At 40.3% G+C, this 14,643-nt stretch overlaps 2 protein-coding genes across 9 annotated transcripts in view; one reads left to right on the forward strand and one right to left on the reverse strand.

Moving 5' to 3' along the window:
* Positions 1-405: 405 nt before the first annotated feature.
* LOC139764864 (guanine deaminase-like) overlaps positions 406-14,643 on the forward strand; it is a 55,921-nt gene continuing 41,683 nt past the window's right edge. For 2 of the 8 annotated variants that reach the window (XM_071691887.1, XM_071691889.1), the window contains exons 1-2: positions 406-752; positions 10,276-10,434. In XM_071691887.1, coding sequence (XP_071547988.1) covers positions 10,321-10,434 — 114 coding nt within the window. In that variant the 5' untranslated portion in view covers positions 406-752; positions 10,276-10,320. Of the gene's footprint in view, positions 753-5,020; positions 5,053-10,275; positions 10,435-14,643 lie in introns of those variants that run through there. The other 6 variants (XM_071691884.1, XM_071691891.1, XM_071691885.1 and 3 more) reach the window with 5 other exon arrangements.
* The window catches only part of LOC139764861 (solute carrier family 2, facilitated glucose transporter member 3-like), a 252,485-nt gene continuing 249,022 nt past the window's right edge, over positions 11,181-14,643 (reverse strand). The window contains exon 14 of the mRNA XM_071691877.1: positions 11,181-11,323. The gene's annotated coding sequence lies outside the window, so the exon portion shown is untranslated. The remainder of the gene's footprint in view (positions 11,324-14,643) is intronic.

A 14,643-nucleotide genomic window follows, 5' to 3' on the forward strand; every position in this document is an offset into this window, starting at 1 on the left:
AAACACACACACACACACAACCAATAACATATATATATATATATATATATATATATATATATATATATATATATATATATATATATATATATATTCATACACATTCGCCATTTCTCGAGTTAGCAAGGTAGCGTTAAGAACAGAGTGCTGAGCCTTAGAGGAAATATCCTCACTTGGCCCCCTTCTCTGTTCCCTCTTCTGGAAAATCATATACGTAAGAGGATTCCCCCATTCTTTCCACTTTTAGTCGCCTTCTACGACACGCAGAGAATATGTGGCAAGTATTCTTTCTCCCCTATCCTAAGGGATATATATAATACTTGATCGCCTTTTCTAGCATAAGCGTGATAGCGCCAAGAACAGAGGCTGGCTCCTCTCCATTCAAAGGCTTCAGTCCCGAACGAACCACTGCGCAGTCCACTCCTCTGGCTTCCGTGCACCATATACGCAGTCACAAACAGCCCTTTAGATCAACTTAGCTCTAATGTCATCCAGAGACGTGTCAGAACGATAGCTGAAACGCCAGTAACAACGGGTAAATGTGAGTCACTGAGGAAGAGTTCCGTGAAACCATGGACCCAGGTCACATAACCCCGGCCTGGCCCGCCTAACTCACATTGAGGAAGTGCGTTCAGCCAGCCGCAGATCCAAGTCACACTGTAAAGCGGATTTACGCTCAAGCCAGACCATCACAAACACAGATTTAGGTGATATAGCGAAGTGGATTTTACGTTCCATCCAGACACTTCCAGGTAAGTGATCTTCGTTATGAATATTCATCCGTCTTACATATTTTCCTGGTTCTCATCTCTACGTAATTATTTTTCTAGAACAGCGTGAAATTATATAACTGGCTCAACACTCCTGTGTTGTGGCGGTGTCAGTGACAATGACTACATCCATTGATATGATACGTTGCTTTTATATCTAAAAACGACATTATCATATTTTGTCTATCCCAATCAACGAGAAAATATAAGTGTAACTTAGTACATTATACAACCTCGGATATTTCGTATGTATAGAAATGGGTTATATATAGTATATATATTATAGTATATATATTATATATTGATAATATATCACCCAGATCATAACTCACTCAGAAAGTTCAACTATTATTCCAGGTAAAATAATTCACAGATATCACAGTGATGTATTAAAGAGACGCATGATTTCATATGAAGCGAATATCACTTTTATTTTAGTCTCCCATAACCTATGGCATACCGTTTTTTTAAAGACATACCTAATTTTTCGTCTTTACAAGGTTAAACTATACGAGAAATAACACGCCATCGTAAGACTTGATGTCACTATCATTGTCTTTAATTTATAATATTAATCAGCATCGATAGTAAATACACAGCTTAGTTGATGAGTTATCTGTGTTGTCGGGCCTATCAACTACCACGGTCGACAAGGCTTTAACGTCAAGTTATTACCGCCAGTTCGAAAAATCTTATGAAAACATTTTTCTTATATATATAATTTTAAGAACATATGAACACACCTCACTGTAAATATAACCCTGGGACGGGAGAGGCCGTGGAGTTTGATATCAATTTCCTTATGTAACATTACTGAGTATAATACATACATTCATACAAGATGAGATCTTAGAGTTGTAATCTGTTGTTATTCCAAACATATTCTTGACATATGGCAGACTTGACAGCCACGAAGGCAGAAGCCAACAGCACGGTCCCATGGAGCCATTTCTTTTTGGTATAACAATGTGAATAATTACCCCCACTCACATAAAAGGACCCCTGGAATTTCAACCCAAGTATCGATCAGTTTTATACATATATAAAGAAAACGGTCTACGGTTGGTTTAATACAAACGGCCTTGGGAGACGACGAGAAACTATATAGACAATAACAGTTGTAAGAGAGAGAGAGAGAGAGAGAGAGAGAGAGAGAGAGAGAGAGAGAGAGAGAGAGAGAGAGAGAGAGAGGGAGGGGGGGGGGGCCATCTGCTTTGGAATGAGGAAGCGGATGGTGCACAGGGCTGTGATGTTAGGCGCTCTGAAGGTCATGATACGAGGCTTGCTCTCTGCCATATTCTATGATATTTTTTCATGAAGCATATAATAAACCATTATTGCACTAGGGATTATATATATATATATATATATATATATATATATATATATATATATATATATATATATATATATATATATACATATATATATATATATATATATATATATATATATATATATATATATATATATATATATATATATATATATATATATTTTTTTTTTTTTTTTTTCTTCATACTATTCGCCATTTCCCGCGTTAGCAAGGTAGCGTTATGAACAGAGGACTGGACCTTTGAGGGAACATCCTCACCTGGCCCCCTTCTCTGTTCCTTCTTTTGGAAAATTAAAAAAAAACTGAGAGGGGAGGTTTTCCAGCCACCAGCTCCCTTCCCTTTTAGTCGCCTTCTACGACACGCAGGGAATACGCGGGAAGTATTCTTTCTCCCCTATCCCCAGGGAAATATATATATATATATATATATATATATATATATATATATATATATATATATATATATATATATATAATTTGCTTTGTCGCTGTCTCCCGCGATAGCGAGGTAGCGCAAGGAAACAGACGAAAGAATGGCCCAACCCACCCACATACACATGTATATATATACAAGTCCACACACGCAAATATACATACCTATACATCTCAACGTACACATATATATATACACACAGAGACATATACATATATACACATGTACATAATTCATACTGTATGCGTTTATTTATTCCCATCGCCACCTCGCTACGCATGGAATAACAACCCCCTCCCCCCTCATGTGTGCGAGGTAGCGCTAGGAAAAGACAACAAAGGCCCCATTCGTTCACACTCAGTCCTTAGCTGTCATGTAATAATGCACCGAAACCACAGCTCCCTTTCCACATCCAGGCCCCACAAAACTTTCCATGGTTTACCCCAGACGCTTCACATGCCCTGGTTCAATCCATTGACAGCACGTCGACCCCGGTATACCACATCGTTCCAATTCACTCTATTCCTTGCACGCCTTTCACCCTCCTGCATGTTCAGGCTCCGATCACACAAAATCTTTTTCACTCCATCTTTCCACCTCCAATTTGGTCTCCCACTTCTCCTCGTTCCCTCCACCTCTGACACATATATCCTCTTTGTCGATCTTTCCTCACTCATTCTCTCCATGTGAGCAAACCATTTCAAAGCACCCTCTTCTGCTCTCTCAACCACACTCTTTTATTACCACACATCTCTCTTACCCTATTATTACTTACTCGATCTCACACCACATATTGTCCTCAAACATCTCATTTCCAGCACATCCACCCTCCTGCGCACAACTCTATCCATAGCCCACGCCTCGCAACCATACAACATTGTTGGAACCACTATTCCTTCAAACATACCCATTTTTGCTTTCCGAGATTATGTTCTCGCCTTCCACACATTCTTCAAGGCTTCCAGAACTTTCGCCCCCTCCCCCACCCTATGATATATATATGGAGCAGCCTGGGAGGTATGAAACTTGTGGTATGTGCTGTGTGTGGACATTAGGATGACCCCAGTGAGGTCTCGTTGCCAGGGTTAGGAACCACTATGCCTCACTCACGCATCAAGAGATTACTGATAAGGATATTCATGTAAAACTAATTAGTTAGCAGTAAATAAAACAGATTGTAAGAATACTGATAGACAATTAATGTGTCAACGGAAATGTATCAAGTGTGGACAAGTGACAAAACGAATAAGTCGAGTAATTCACCAAGGAAACGGAAACAATTGCCAACATTACGCAGAACATAGGGGGGGAGGGGGAGATAACGTTAACATTTCCCAGGAATCCCCGAGAACCATAACTCGCTCTGCTACACAGGATGTCTTTATAAAGTGTACAAGGCCCCTCCCCTTGTAAGGGTAAAGGGTCAATAACATGTCAACAACACACTGATAACTTCAATTCCAACAGGGCACCATTTACAATCGTGTCGTGCACCACTTTAGGGTCGTGCAGTGCACCACTTAAGATTGTGTTGTGCACTAGTATGGGCCTAAGGAGAATCTTAGCAGTGTGTGTGTGTACGCAAACAGGGAGCTGTACAAAGGACGTACGCTGGGGACACTGCGCTGCACGTGAATAGTGCACGCACAGGCCGACTTGACCTGTGCACTTTCGTGTAATAATCACATCATCACGGGAGATACAAGAAAGCAATATAAGTCAATTGATATACAAAGAAGAGACGTAGCTAAGAGAGAGAGAGAGAGAGAGAGAGAGAGAGAGAGAGAGAGAGAGAGAGAGAGAGAGAGAGAGAGAGAGAGAGAGAGAGAGAGAGAGAGAGAGAATCTCACGCTATTAAGATGAAAAATAGTGTCTTACGCTTTGAGTATGAATAATAAAGTCTCACACTAGTGAGATTGAAATAGGGAGAACGAGACAAGACCAGTTCTTTCCGCCAGCATTTCCTGTTTAACAAAAGGTGTTGCCAGTGAAGTCATGTGCATCTTTCGCTTACCTTTCGGGATAAAGCAGTTGATTTACATGAAACGTGACTGTAAGTGTAAACAGGCAAAATAATCATATGAACAACACTCCCCACACACACTTGCGCGTGAGAATCTAACAAATCGTGCCATAGAAATAATCCAAAAATGTTTGTTTGTTTGTTTTTAACTGGGATTTGTCAAAATAAATGTCCATCTCTGAGCGGAAAACACACAAGTACGTATATATGGAAATACACTGTATCATCTCATATACTCCGTGTCACAATACACAAATATTCATTACGTCAAAACTTCATTTCCCACTGTCCTGACGAAGACTTATACATCATATGGAATCAACATCAATATCTAAATTACTCTGTTTTGATGATTTACTCTAACCATGGAATGTGGGAGGATGTCCCAAATCATGTGGAACTGCACGCTATAATATGAACCTTCGGAAGGGACTGGTTACCTGGTACATTCAATGAGTGACTCAGTGTCGGCCGAGCGTTCGCAGAGAACGTAAGTAAGCCATCCAGGCAAATTAAGTTTAAGTTATTATTTTTCCTACTGCGATTATTATACTTTTTCCGAATCAGTCATATTTTTGTTTTACTTTCTTATACACAGCTTATAACGCAAGGAGAAAATGTTTAGATAGCAATCATTCAACTCTCCTTAGGCTCCTCTTCTACGATGATTTTTGATTTAGAAGTAATTTCACGTCATACTGAGCAATTTTACACGTAAATTTCATTGCGATCTTAGTCTATACGTTGATATTATGCACTTCCCGAGTTGTTTTTGATGTGTTTTGCTACGATTCCGGCCTTCATCTCTACACCAAATCACTATCTTTTTGGTGTACAACTTTAAATCTACATAGCTTTGAGGTCTCATACCTAAAGCTACATTGATTTAAGGTCCATACCTAAATTACATGAATTCTACGAATACCATACCTTAATTCACGTTAATTTAGTGGTATCAGTTTGAAGAATTACGTAATGTGGAGACCTAGTCGCACATCAAGTAGACAACTTTATATATTTACGCCAGAAATCTAAGTAAATCTGATGTATTCAAATATACAGTATAAGGTGAGGAGGGTGATCTGTAGTATTATATCACACTGTAATGATTTTGTAATTGTTTACCAATGTGGGTCAGACAGATTCTTGTGCCAACCTCGTCTCTCATTATTTAAACGCTCACTTGACCCCATTCCATGTTCCCTCCGGTTCTGTATAGATTAACTGTATGTATTTTCTCTCTAACTAGTCCTGTGAAGATGTGGTTATACACGAAAGCACTCAGCATTCTCGTATTTCCTTGTGGTCTTTCTGCATATATATATATATATATATATATATATATATATATATATATATATATATATATATATATTCCCTGGGGATAGGGGAGAAAGAATACTTCCCACGTATTCCCTGCGTGTCGTAGAAGGCGACTAAAAGGGAAGGGAGCGGGGGGCTGGAAATCCTCCCCTCTCGTTTTTTTTTTTTTTTTTTTAATTTTCCAAAAGAAGGAACAGAGAAGAGGTCCAGGTGAGGATATTCCCTCAAAGGCCCAGTCCTCTGTTCTTAACGCTACCTCGCTATCGCGGGAAATAGCGAATAGTATGAAAAAAAAAAAAAAAAAAATATATATATATATATATATATATATATATATATATATATATATATATATATATATATATATATATATATACTGAATAGCCTCTCGTTGTGTCGTTAAGGATATATCAAAAGCCTCACCACTATCGCTTTATCTCTTATCGCAGATAAAGTATACAGTTTGGAATCATGCTCCCAGTATACGACCACTGTACACCAAAATCTCCATTATCAAAATCTTGCCTTGAATGTTGCCACAACTGGTAATTTGCCAATAATAATAATAATGGTGGTATATATGTGATATTTGTATGGGAACTCAATAATGATAATAATAATAATAATAATGATAATAATAATAATGGTATAACTATTCTTTACATGGAAATTCAATAATATTACTACTACTACTATTACTACTACTACTATGGAATCTAACTAATCACTTGGGAATTCAATGATAATAACAATAATAAAGGAACGAAAGCGAAAAGAACAAAGAAAATTGTAGTAGTCAAATGATAACTATTTACAGTGTAGGTAAACAATTCCAGTTTTTCTCTAAACTTGTTTTTCCTTCTCGTCACAACCTTGAGGGTGGGGCGGGGACACTATATCCATGGCACATAAGTCCTTACTCCCTTTAAAGCCTACCCCCTAGCCCGTCCTTGATTGAGGAATAAATATAGATGAGATGATCTTTCAGAAAGTGGACCTGTCTTCAATTGTTTACGGCTAAATATACCGTAAAGCTTTATGATTCGAAGTAATTTTCAATCCGAATTGCCAGTAATATGAAGCTTGACTGCCTAATGTCAAAGCGACAACTGATTTCTAATATACTTGGCATGAATTTACTGTCATGACGAACAGAACGTCTGGTATATTCTTGTCTTCATTCTTGCAGACTTGAATTCCACGACACAACCCTGGTACGTGACCAGATTAAGAAAGGTACTGAGTGGTGGGATGAATTAAGATTGCTACTGAGAGAAGAGAGAGAAGCGCTTAGACGATTTTTAGGAGGAAAGTAGTGCAAATGGCTGGGAAATGTATAAAAGAAAACGGCAGGAGGTCAAACGAAAGAGGCAAGAGGTGTAGAATAGGGCAAATGAAAGTTTAGGTGAGAGAATATCATTAAATTTTAGGGAGAATAAAAAGATGTTTTGGAAGGACATAAATTAAGTGCATAGGACAAGAAATGGAAACATCGGTGAAGGGGGGTAAAGAGGAGTTAATAACAAGTAGTGGTGAAGTGAGGAGATGGAGTGAGTATTTTCAAGGTTTCCTGAATGTGTTTGATGACAGAGTGGCAGATATAGGGTGTTTTGGTCGAGGTGGTGTGCGAAGGGAAAGGGTCAGCGAGAATGGTTTGGAAAACAGAGAAGAGGCAGTGAAAGCTTTGAGGAAGATGAAGCCGGCGAGGCGGCGGGTTTGGATGGTATTGCAGTGGAATTTATTAAAAAAAGGGGGTGAGTGTGTTGTTGATTGGTTGGTAAGGATATTCAATGTATGTATGGTTCATGGAGAAGTGCCCGAGGATTAGAGGAATGCATGCATAGAGGCATTGTACAAAGGCAAAGGGGATAAAGGTGAATGTTCAAATTACAGAGATATATGTTTGTTGAGTATTCCTGGGAAATTATATGGGAGGGTAATGACTGAGAGGGTGAAGCATCAGACTGGGGAAGAGCAGTGTGGTTTCAGAAGTGGTAGAGGATGCAAGGATCAGGTGTTTGCTTTGAAGAATGTATGTGAGAAATACTTAAAAGCAGATGGATTTGTATGTAGCATTTATGGATCTGGAAAAGGCATATGATAGAGATGCTTTGTGGAAGGTGTTAAGAGTATATGGTGTGGGTGGTAAGTTGCTAGAAGCAGTGAAATGATTTTACCAAAGATGTAAGGCATGCGTAAGAGTAAGAAGAGGGAAGTGATTGGTTCCCAGTGAATGTCGGTTTGCGGCAGGGGTGCGTGATGTCTCCATGGTTGTTTAGTTTGTTTATGGATAGGGTGGTTAGGGAGGTGAATGCAAGACTTTTGGAGAGAGGGGCAAGTATGCAGTCTGTACTGGATGAAAGGGCTTCGGAAGTGAGTCAGTTGTTCGCTGATGATAAAGCGCTGGTGGCTGATTCAGGTGAGAAACTGCAGAAGTTGGTGACTGAGTTTGGTAAAGTGTGTGAAAGAAGAAAGCTTAGCGTAAATATGAATAAGAGCAAGGCTGTTAGGTTCAGTAGGGTTGAGAGACAAGTGAATTGGGAAATAAATCTGAATGGAGAAAAACTGGAGGAAGTGAAGTGTTTTAGATATCTGGGAGTGGACTTAGCAGCGGATGGAACCACTGAAGCGGAAGTGAGTCACAGGGTGGGGGAGGGGGCGAAGGTTCTGGGAGCATTGAAAAATGTGTGGAAGGCGAGAAACGTTATCTCGGAGAACGAAAATGGATATGTTTGAAGGAATAGTGGTTCCAACAATGGTATATGGTTGCGAGGCGTGGCCTATAGACAGGTTTGTGTGGAGGAGGGTGGATGTGTTGGAAATGAGATATTTGACGTCAATATGTGGTGTGAGGTGGTTTGATCGAGTAAGCAATGAAAGGGTAAGAGAGATGTGTGGTAATAAAAAGAGTGTGGTTGAGAGAGCAGAAGAGGGTGCACTGAAATGGTTTGGTCACATGGAGAGAATGAGTGAGGAAAGATTAACAAAGAGGGTATATGTGTCAGAGATAGAGGGAACGAGGAGAAGTGGGAGAACAAATTGGAGGTGAAAGGATGGAGTGAAAAGGATTTTGAGCGATCGGGGCCTGAACATAGAGGAGGGTGAAAGGCGTGCAAGGAATAGAGTGAATTGGAACGATGTAGTATACCGGGGTTGATGTGCTGTCAATGGATTGAACCAGGGCATGTGAAGCGTCTGGGGTAAACAATTGAAAGTTTTGTCAGGCCTGGGTGTGGAAAGGGAGCTGTTGTTTTAGTGCATTACACATGACAGCTAGAGACTTAAGAGTGAACGAATGTGGCCTTTGTTGTCTTTTCCTAGCGCTACCTCGCAGGGGGATATTCTATTAAATGTGTGGCGGGGTGCCGACGGAATGGGTGAAGGCATGAAAGTACGAATATGTACATGTGCATATTTGTGTACGTATACAGTGAAATGTTAAGTATGTATACATGCATGTGTGGACGTTTATGTACGTACATGTGTATGTAGGTGGGTTGGGCCACTCTTTCGTCAGTTCCCTTGTGCTACCTCACTAACGTGGGAGACAGCGATTAAGTATAATAGATAAATGAAATGGGAAATTATATGGGAGGGTACTGATTGAGAGGGTGAAGGCATGTACAGAGCATCAGATTGGGGAAGAGCAGTATAGTTTTAGAAGTGGTAGAGGATGTGTGGACCAGGTGTTTGCTTTGAAGAATATATGCGAGAAATACTTAGAAAAAAATGGATTTGTATGTAGCATTTATGGATCTGGAGAAGGCATATGATAAAGATGCTCTGTAGAAGGTAGTAAGAGTATGTGGTGTGGGAGGCAAGTTGCTAGAAGCAGTGAAAAGTTTTTTTCGATGATGTAAGGCATGTGTATGAGTAGGAAGAAAGGAAAGTGATTGGTTCTCAGTGAATGTCGGTTTGCGGCAGGGGTGTGTGATGTCTCCATGTTTGTTTAATTTGTTTATGGATGGGATTGTTAGGGAGGCGAATGCAGGAGTTTTGGAGAGAGGGGCAAGTATGCAGTCTGTTGTGGATGAGAGGGCTTGGGAAGTGAGTCAGTTGTTGTTCGCTGATGATACAGCGCTGGTGGCTAATTCGGGTGAGAAACTGCAGAAGCTGGTGACTGTTTGGTAAAGTGTGTGAAAGAAGAAGGCTGAGAGTAAATGTGAGTAAGAGCAAGGTAATTAGGTACAGTAGGGTTGAGAAACAAGTCAATTGGGAGGTAAGTCTGAATGGAGAAAAACTGGAGGAAGTGAAGTGTTTTAGATATCTGGGAGTGGATTTGGCAGAGGATGGAACCATGGAAGCAGAAGTGTGTGCGTGTGTGTGTGTGTGCGTGCGCGCGTGTGACGGTAAAACAGAAATCAATTCTCGATTCTTGTTTCATCGACAGGCATTATAATAACGAACAAGTTTGTGGCAAGACTTCAGCACAAACATGGAGCAGCCAACAGGGAGACCGGATCATGAGTTAAGCAACGTCATGGCTTGTGAGAACAACAGCTCGGCTATTGGAAGCACAGCCATGGAGAGTCACCCAATACATGCACAGGTGAAAATTATTTGTTTTTCTCCAATGATCCTCATTCACTTTCTTTTCATTAAGAATTTATTACTTCCCTCTGTTTTGGTAGCTTCTGTACACAAAAAACTGATGATATAAATTGAATTAATACGATGCATTTGTGTTTGTTTTAATTCTAAAAACTAAGTTGATTGGTGATTTCAAGTACTCTAGCCAATTAACAAGCATCTCTAGGATGACGTAAGGAGCGAGTCCCTATCCCTAGCTTCAAGAGCAAGACTACACTTCTCTTTAGTATGACAAGGTGACTAAATCACGGTAGTATGACCTTGAGTATGACACTTCGAGCTGACCATGATCCTTCCATATGATGGTCTAGCCTTTGGCCGAACCAGTAAAGGATCAGGTCAGAGGGTTGTATATACTGCCCTGCTTAAGGATATCAACACGGCTTTTTACTTTAAAGAACTTCATAGTTCAAATAATGCCACCTGGCATTAATGGTTCACTGAACCATTGACAGTGATAACAGATAGTTCTGTAATGAGAATTTTAGCATCAGCATTATTCCTTCCTCAAAGAATGTACAACATATGCATGTCATTTCTATTTTTTACTCGAAGCTTCAGTTCAGATCACCACCAGTGGTTTTCCTTCAGTTCTTCAGGATGAAAGGATTTATGAAAAACACTACATTACATTTGGGACATAGTCAATGGAAGGAGAACGTTTCTCATTAAGAAAAGGTTCCAACAATTTGGGAAGGCTAACTTGAAAATGATCAACCTACCTACTCTCATATTTCCTCATTCCAGTGGATAAGGACCACTTCATCTTGCATACTTGCTCCTTTTTGTTTGATGCAAAGCAGCTCGTCATAGACGACAGAATTCATGATGGTTCTTATCTGTGATGCCTGTCAATAGAAAAGCATTCCAATGATCATCTCTTTTCTACATTCTACATGAAACGAATGTCAAGAAGAAACCACAGCCTTATCATATGTGAAATATGGATTTCCACCTTCCATACCAAGTCAATTCATCACATGGGGCTCCATTTACACCACCTCCAAGCACAAAATGCTTCTATTACATTCAGTCACCTCATCATTCTAGCATCTTCGCCTAAAATATACCAAATCCTCATCAATTCTCTTCATCTACCCAACTCCTCTGTGGTCTACTTCCTCTCTCTGTATATTGTAATGTCTTTATATATATATATATATATATATATATATATATATATATATATATATATATATATGTATATATATATATATATATATATATATATATATATATATATATATATATATATATTTTTTTTTTTTTTTTATACTATTCGCTATTTCCCGCGATAGCGAGGTAGCGTTAAGAACAGAGGACTGGGCCTTTGAGGGAATATCCTCACCTGGACCTCTTCTCTGTTCCTTCTTTTGGAAAAAAAAAAAAACGAGAGGGGAGAATTTCCAGCCCCCCGCTCCCTTCCCTTTTAGTCGCCTTCTACGACACGCAGGGAATACGTGGGAAGTATTCTTTCTCCCCTATCCCCAGGGAATAAATATATATATATATATATATATATATATATATATATATATATATATATATATATATATATATATTTTTTTTTTTTTTTTTTCTTTTTTTTTTTGCTTTGTCGCTGTCTCCCGCGTTTGCGAGGTAGCGCAAGGAAACAGACGAAAGAAATGGCCCAACCCACCCCCATACACATGTATATACATACGTCCACACACGCAAATATACATACCTACACAGCTTTCCATGGTTTACCCCAGACGCTTCACATGCCCCGATTCAATCCACTGACAGCACGTCAACCCCGGTATACCACATCGCTCCAATTCACTCTATTCCTTGCCCTCCTTTCACCCTCCTGCATGTTCAGGCCCCGATCACACAAAATCTTTTTCACTCCATCTTTCCACCTCCAATTTGGTCTCCCTCTTCTCCTCGTTCCCTCCACCTCCGACACATATATCCTCTTGGTCAATCTTTCCTCACTCATTCTCTCCATGTGACCAAACCATTTCAAAACATCCTCTTCTGCTCTCTCAACCACGCTCTTTTTATTTCCACACATCTCTCTTACCCTTACGTTACTTACTCGATCAAACCACCTCACACCACACATTGTCCTCAAACATCTCATTTCCAGCACATCCATCCTCCTGCGCACAACTCTATCCATAGTCCACGCCTCGCAACCATACAACATCGTTGGAACCACTATTCCTTCAAACATACCCATTTTTGCTCTCCGAGATAATGTTCTTGACTTCCACACATTCTTCAAGGCTCCCAGAATTTTCGCCCCCTCCCCCACCCTATGATCCACTTCCGCTTCCATGGTTCCATCCGCTGCCAGATCCACTCCCAGATATCTAAAACACTTCACTTCCTCCAGTTTTTCTCCATTCAAACTCACCTCCCAATTGACTTGACCCTCAACCCTACTGTACCTAATAACCTTGCTCTTATTCACATTTACTCTTAACTTTCTTCTTTCACACACTTTACCAAACTCAGTCACCAGCTTCTGCAGTTTCTCACATGAATCAGCCACCAGCGCTGTATCATCAGCGAACAACAACTGACTCACTTCCCAAGCTCTCTCATCCCCAACAGACTTCATACTTGCCCCTCTTTCCAAAACTCTTGCATTCACCTCCCTAACAACCCCATCCATAAACAAATTAAACAACCATGGAGACATCACACACCCCTGCCGCAAACCTACATTCACTGAGAACCAATCACTTTCCTCTCTTCCTACGCATACACAAGCCTTACATCCTCGATAAAAACTTTTCACTGCTTCTAACAATTTGCCCCCCACACCATATATTCTTAATACCTTCCACAGAGCATCTCTATCATCTCTATCATATGCCTTCTCCAGATCCATAAATACTACATACAAATCCATTTACTTTTCTAAGTATTTCTCACATACATTCTTCAAAGCAAACACCTGATCCACACATCCTCTACCACTTCTGAAACCACACTGCTCTTCCCCAATCTGATGCTCTGTACATACCTTCACCCTCTCAATCAATACCCTCCCATATAATTTACCAGGAATACTCAACAAACTTTATTTATTTTATTATACTTTGTCGCTGTCTCCCGCGTTTGCGAGGTAGCGCAAGGAAACAGACGAAAGAAATGGCCCAACCCCCCCCAATACACATGTATATACATACGTCCACACACGCAAATATACATACCTACACAGCTTTCCATGGTTTACCCCAGACGCTTCACATGCCTTGATTCAATCCACTGACAGCACGTCAACCCCGGTATACCACATCGCTCCAATTCACTCTATTCCTTGCCCTCCTTTCACCCTCCTGCATGTTCAGGCCCCGATCACACAAAATCTTTTTCACTCCATCTTTCCACCTCCAACTTGGTCTCCCTCATCTCCTCGTTCCCTCCACCTCCGACACATATATCCTCTTGGTCAATCTTTCCTCACTCATTCTCTCCATGTGCCCAAACCACTTCAAAACACCCTCTTCTGCTCTCTCAACCACGCTCTTTTTATTTCCACACATCTCTCTTACCCTTACGTTACTCACTCGATCAAACCACCTCACACCACACATTGTCCTCAAACATCTCATTTCCAGCACATCCATCCTCCTGCGCACAACTCTATCCATAGCCCACGCCTCGCAACCGTACAACATTGTTGGAACCACTATTCCTTCAAACATACCCATTTTTGCTTTCCGAGATAATGTTCTCGATTTCCACACATTCTTCAAGGCCCCCAGAATTTTCGCCCCCTCCCCCACCCTATGATCCACTTCCGCTTCCATGGTTCCATCCGCTGCCAGATCCACTCCCAGATATCTAAAACACTTCACTTCCTCCAGTTTTTCTCCATTCAAACTCACCTCCCAATTGACTTGACCCTCAACCCTACTGTACCTAATAACCTTGCTCTTATTCACATTTACTCTTAACTTTCTTCTTCCACACACTTTACCAAACTCAGTAACCAGCTTCTGCAGTTTCTCACATGAATCAGCCACCAGCGCTGTATCATCAGCGAACAACAACTGACTCACTTCCCAAGCTCTCTCATCTCCAACAGACTTCATACTTGCCCCTCTTTCCAAAACTCTTGCATTTACCTCCCTAACAACCCCATCCATAAACAAATTAAACAACCATGGAGACATCACACACCCCT

The sequence above is a fragment of the Panulirus ornatus genome, chromosome 51, assembly GCF_036320965.1.
Source record: "Panulirus ornatus isolate Po-2019 chromosome 51, ASM3632096v1, whole genome shotgun sequence".
Taxonomy (NCBI): domain Eukaryota; kingdom Metazoa; phylum Arthropoda; class Malacostraca; order Decapoda; family Palinuridae; genus Panulirus; species Panulirus ornatus.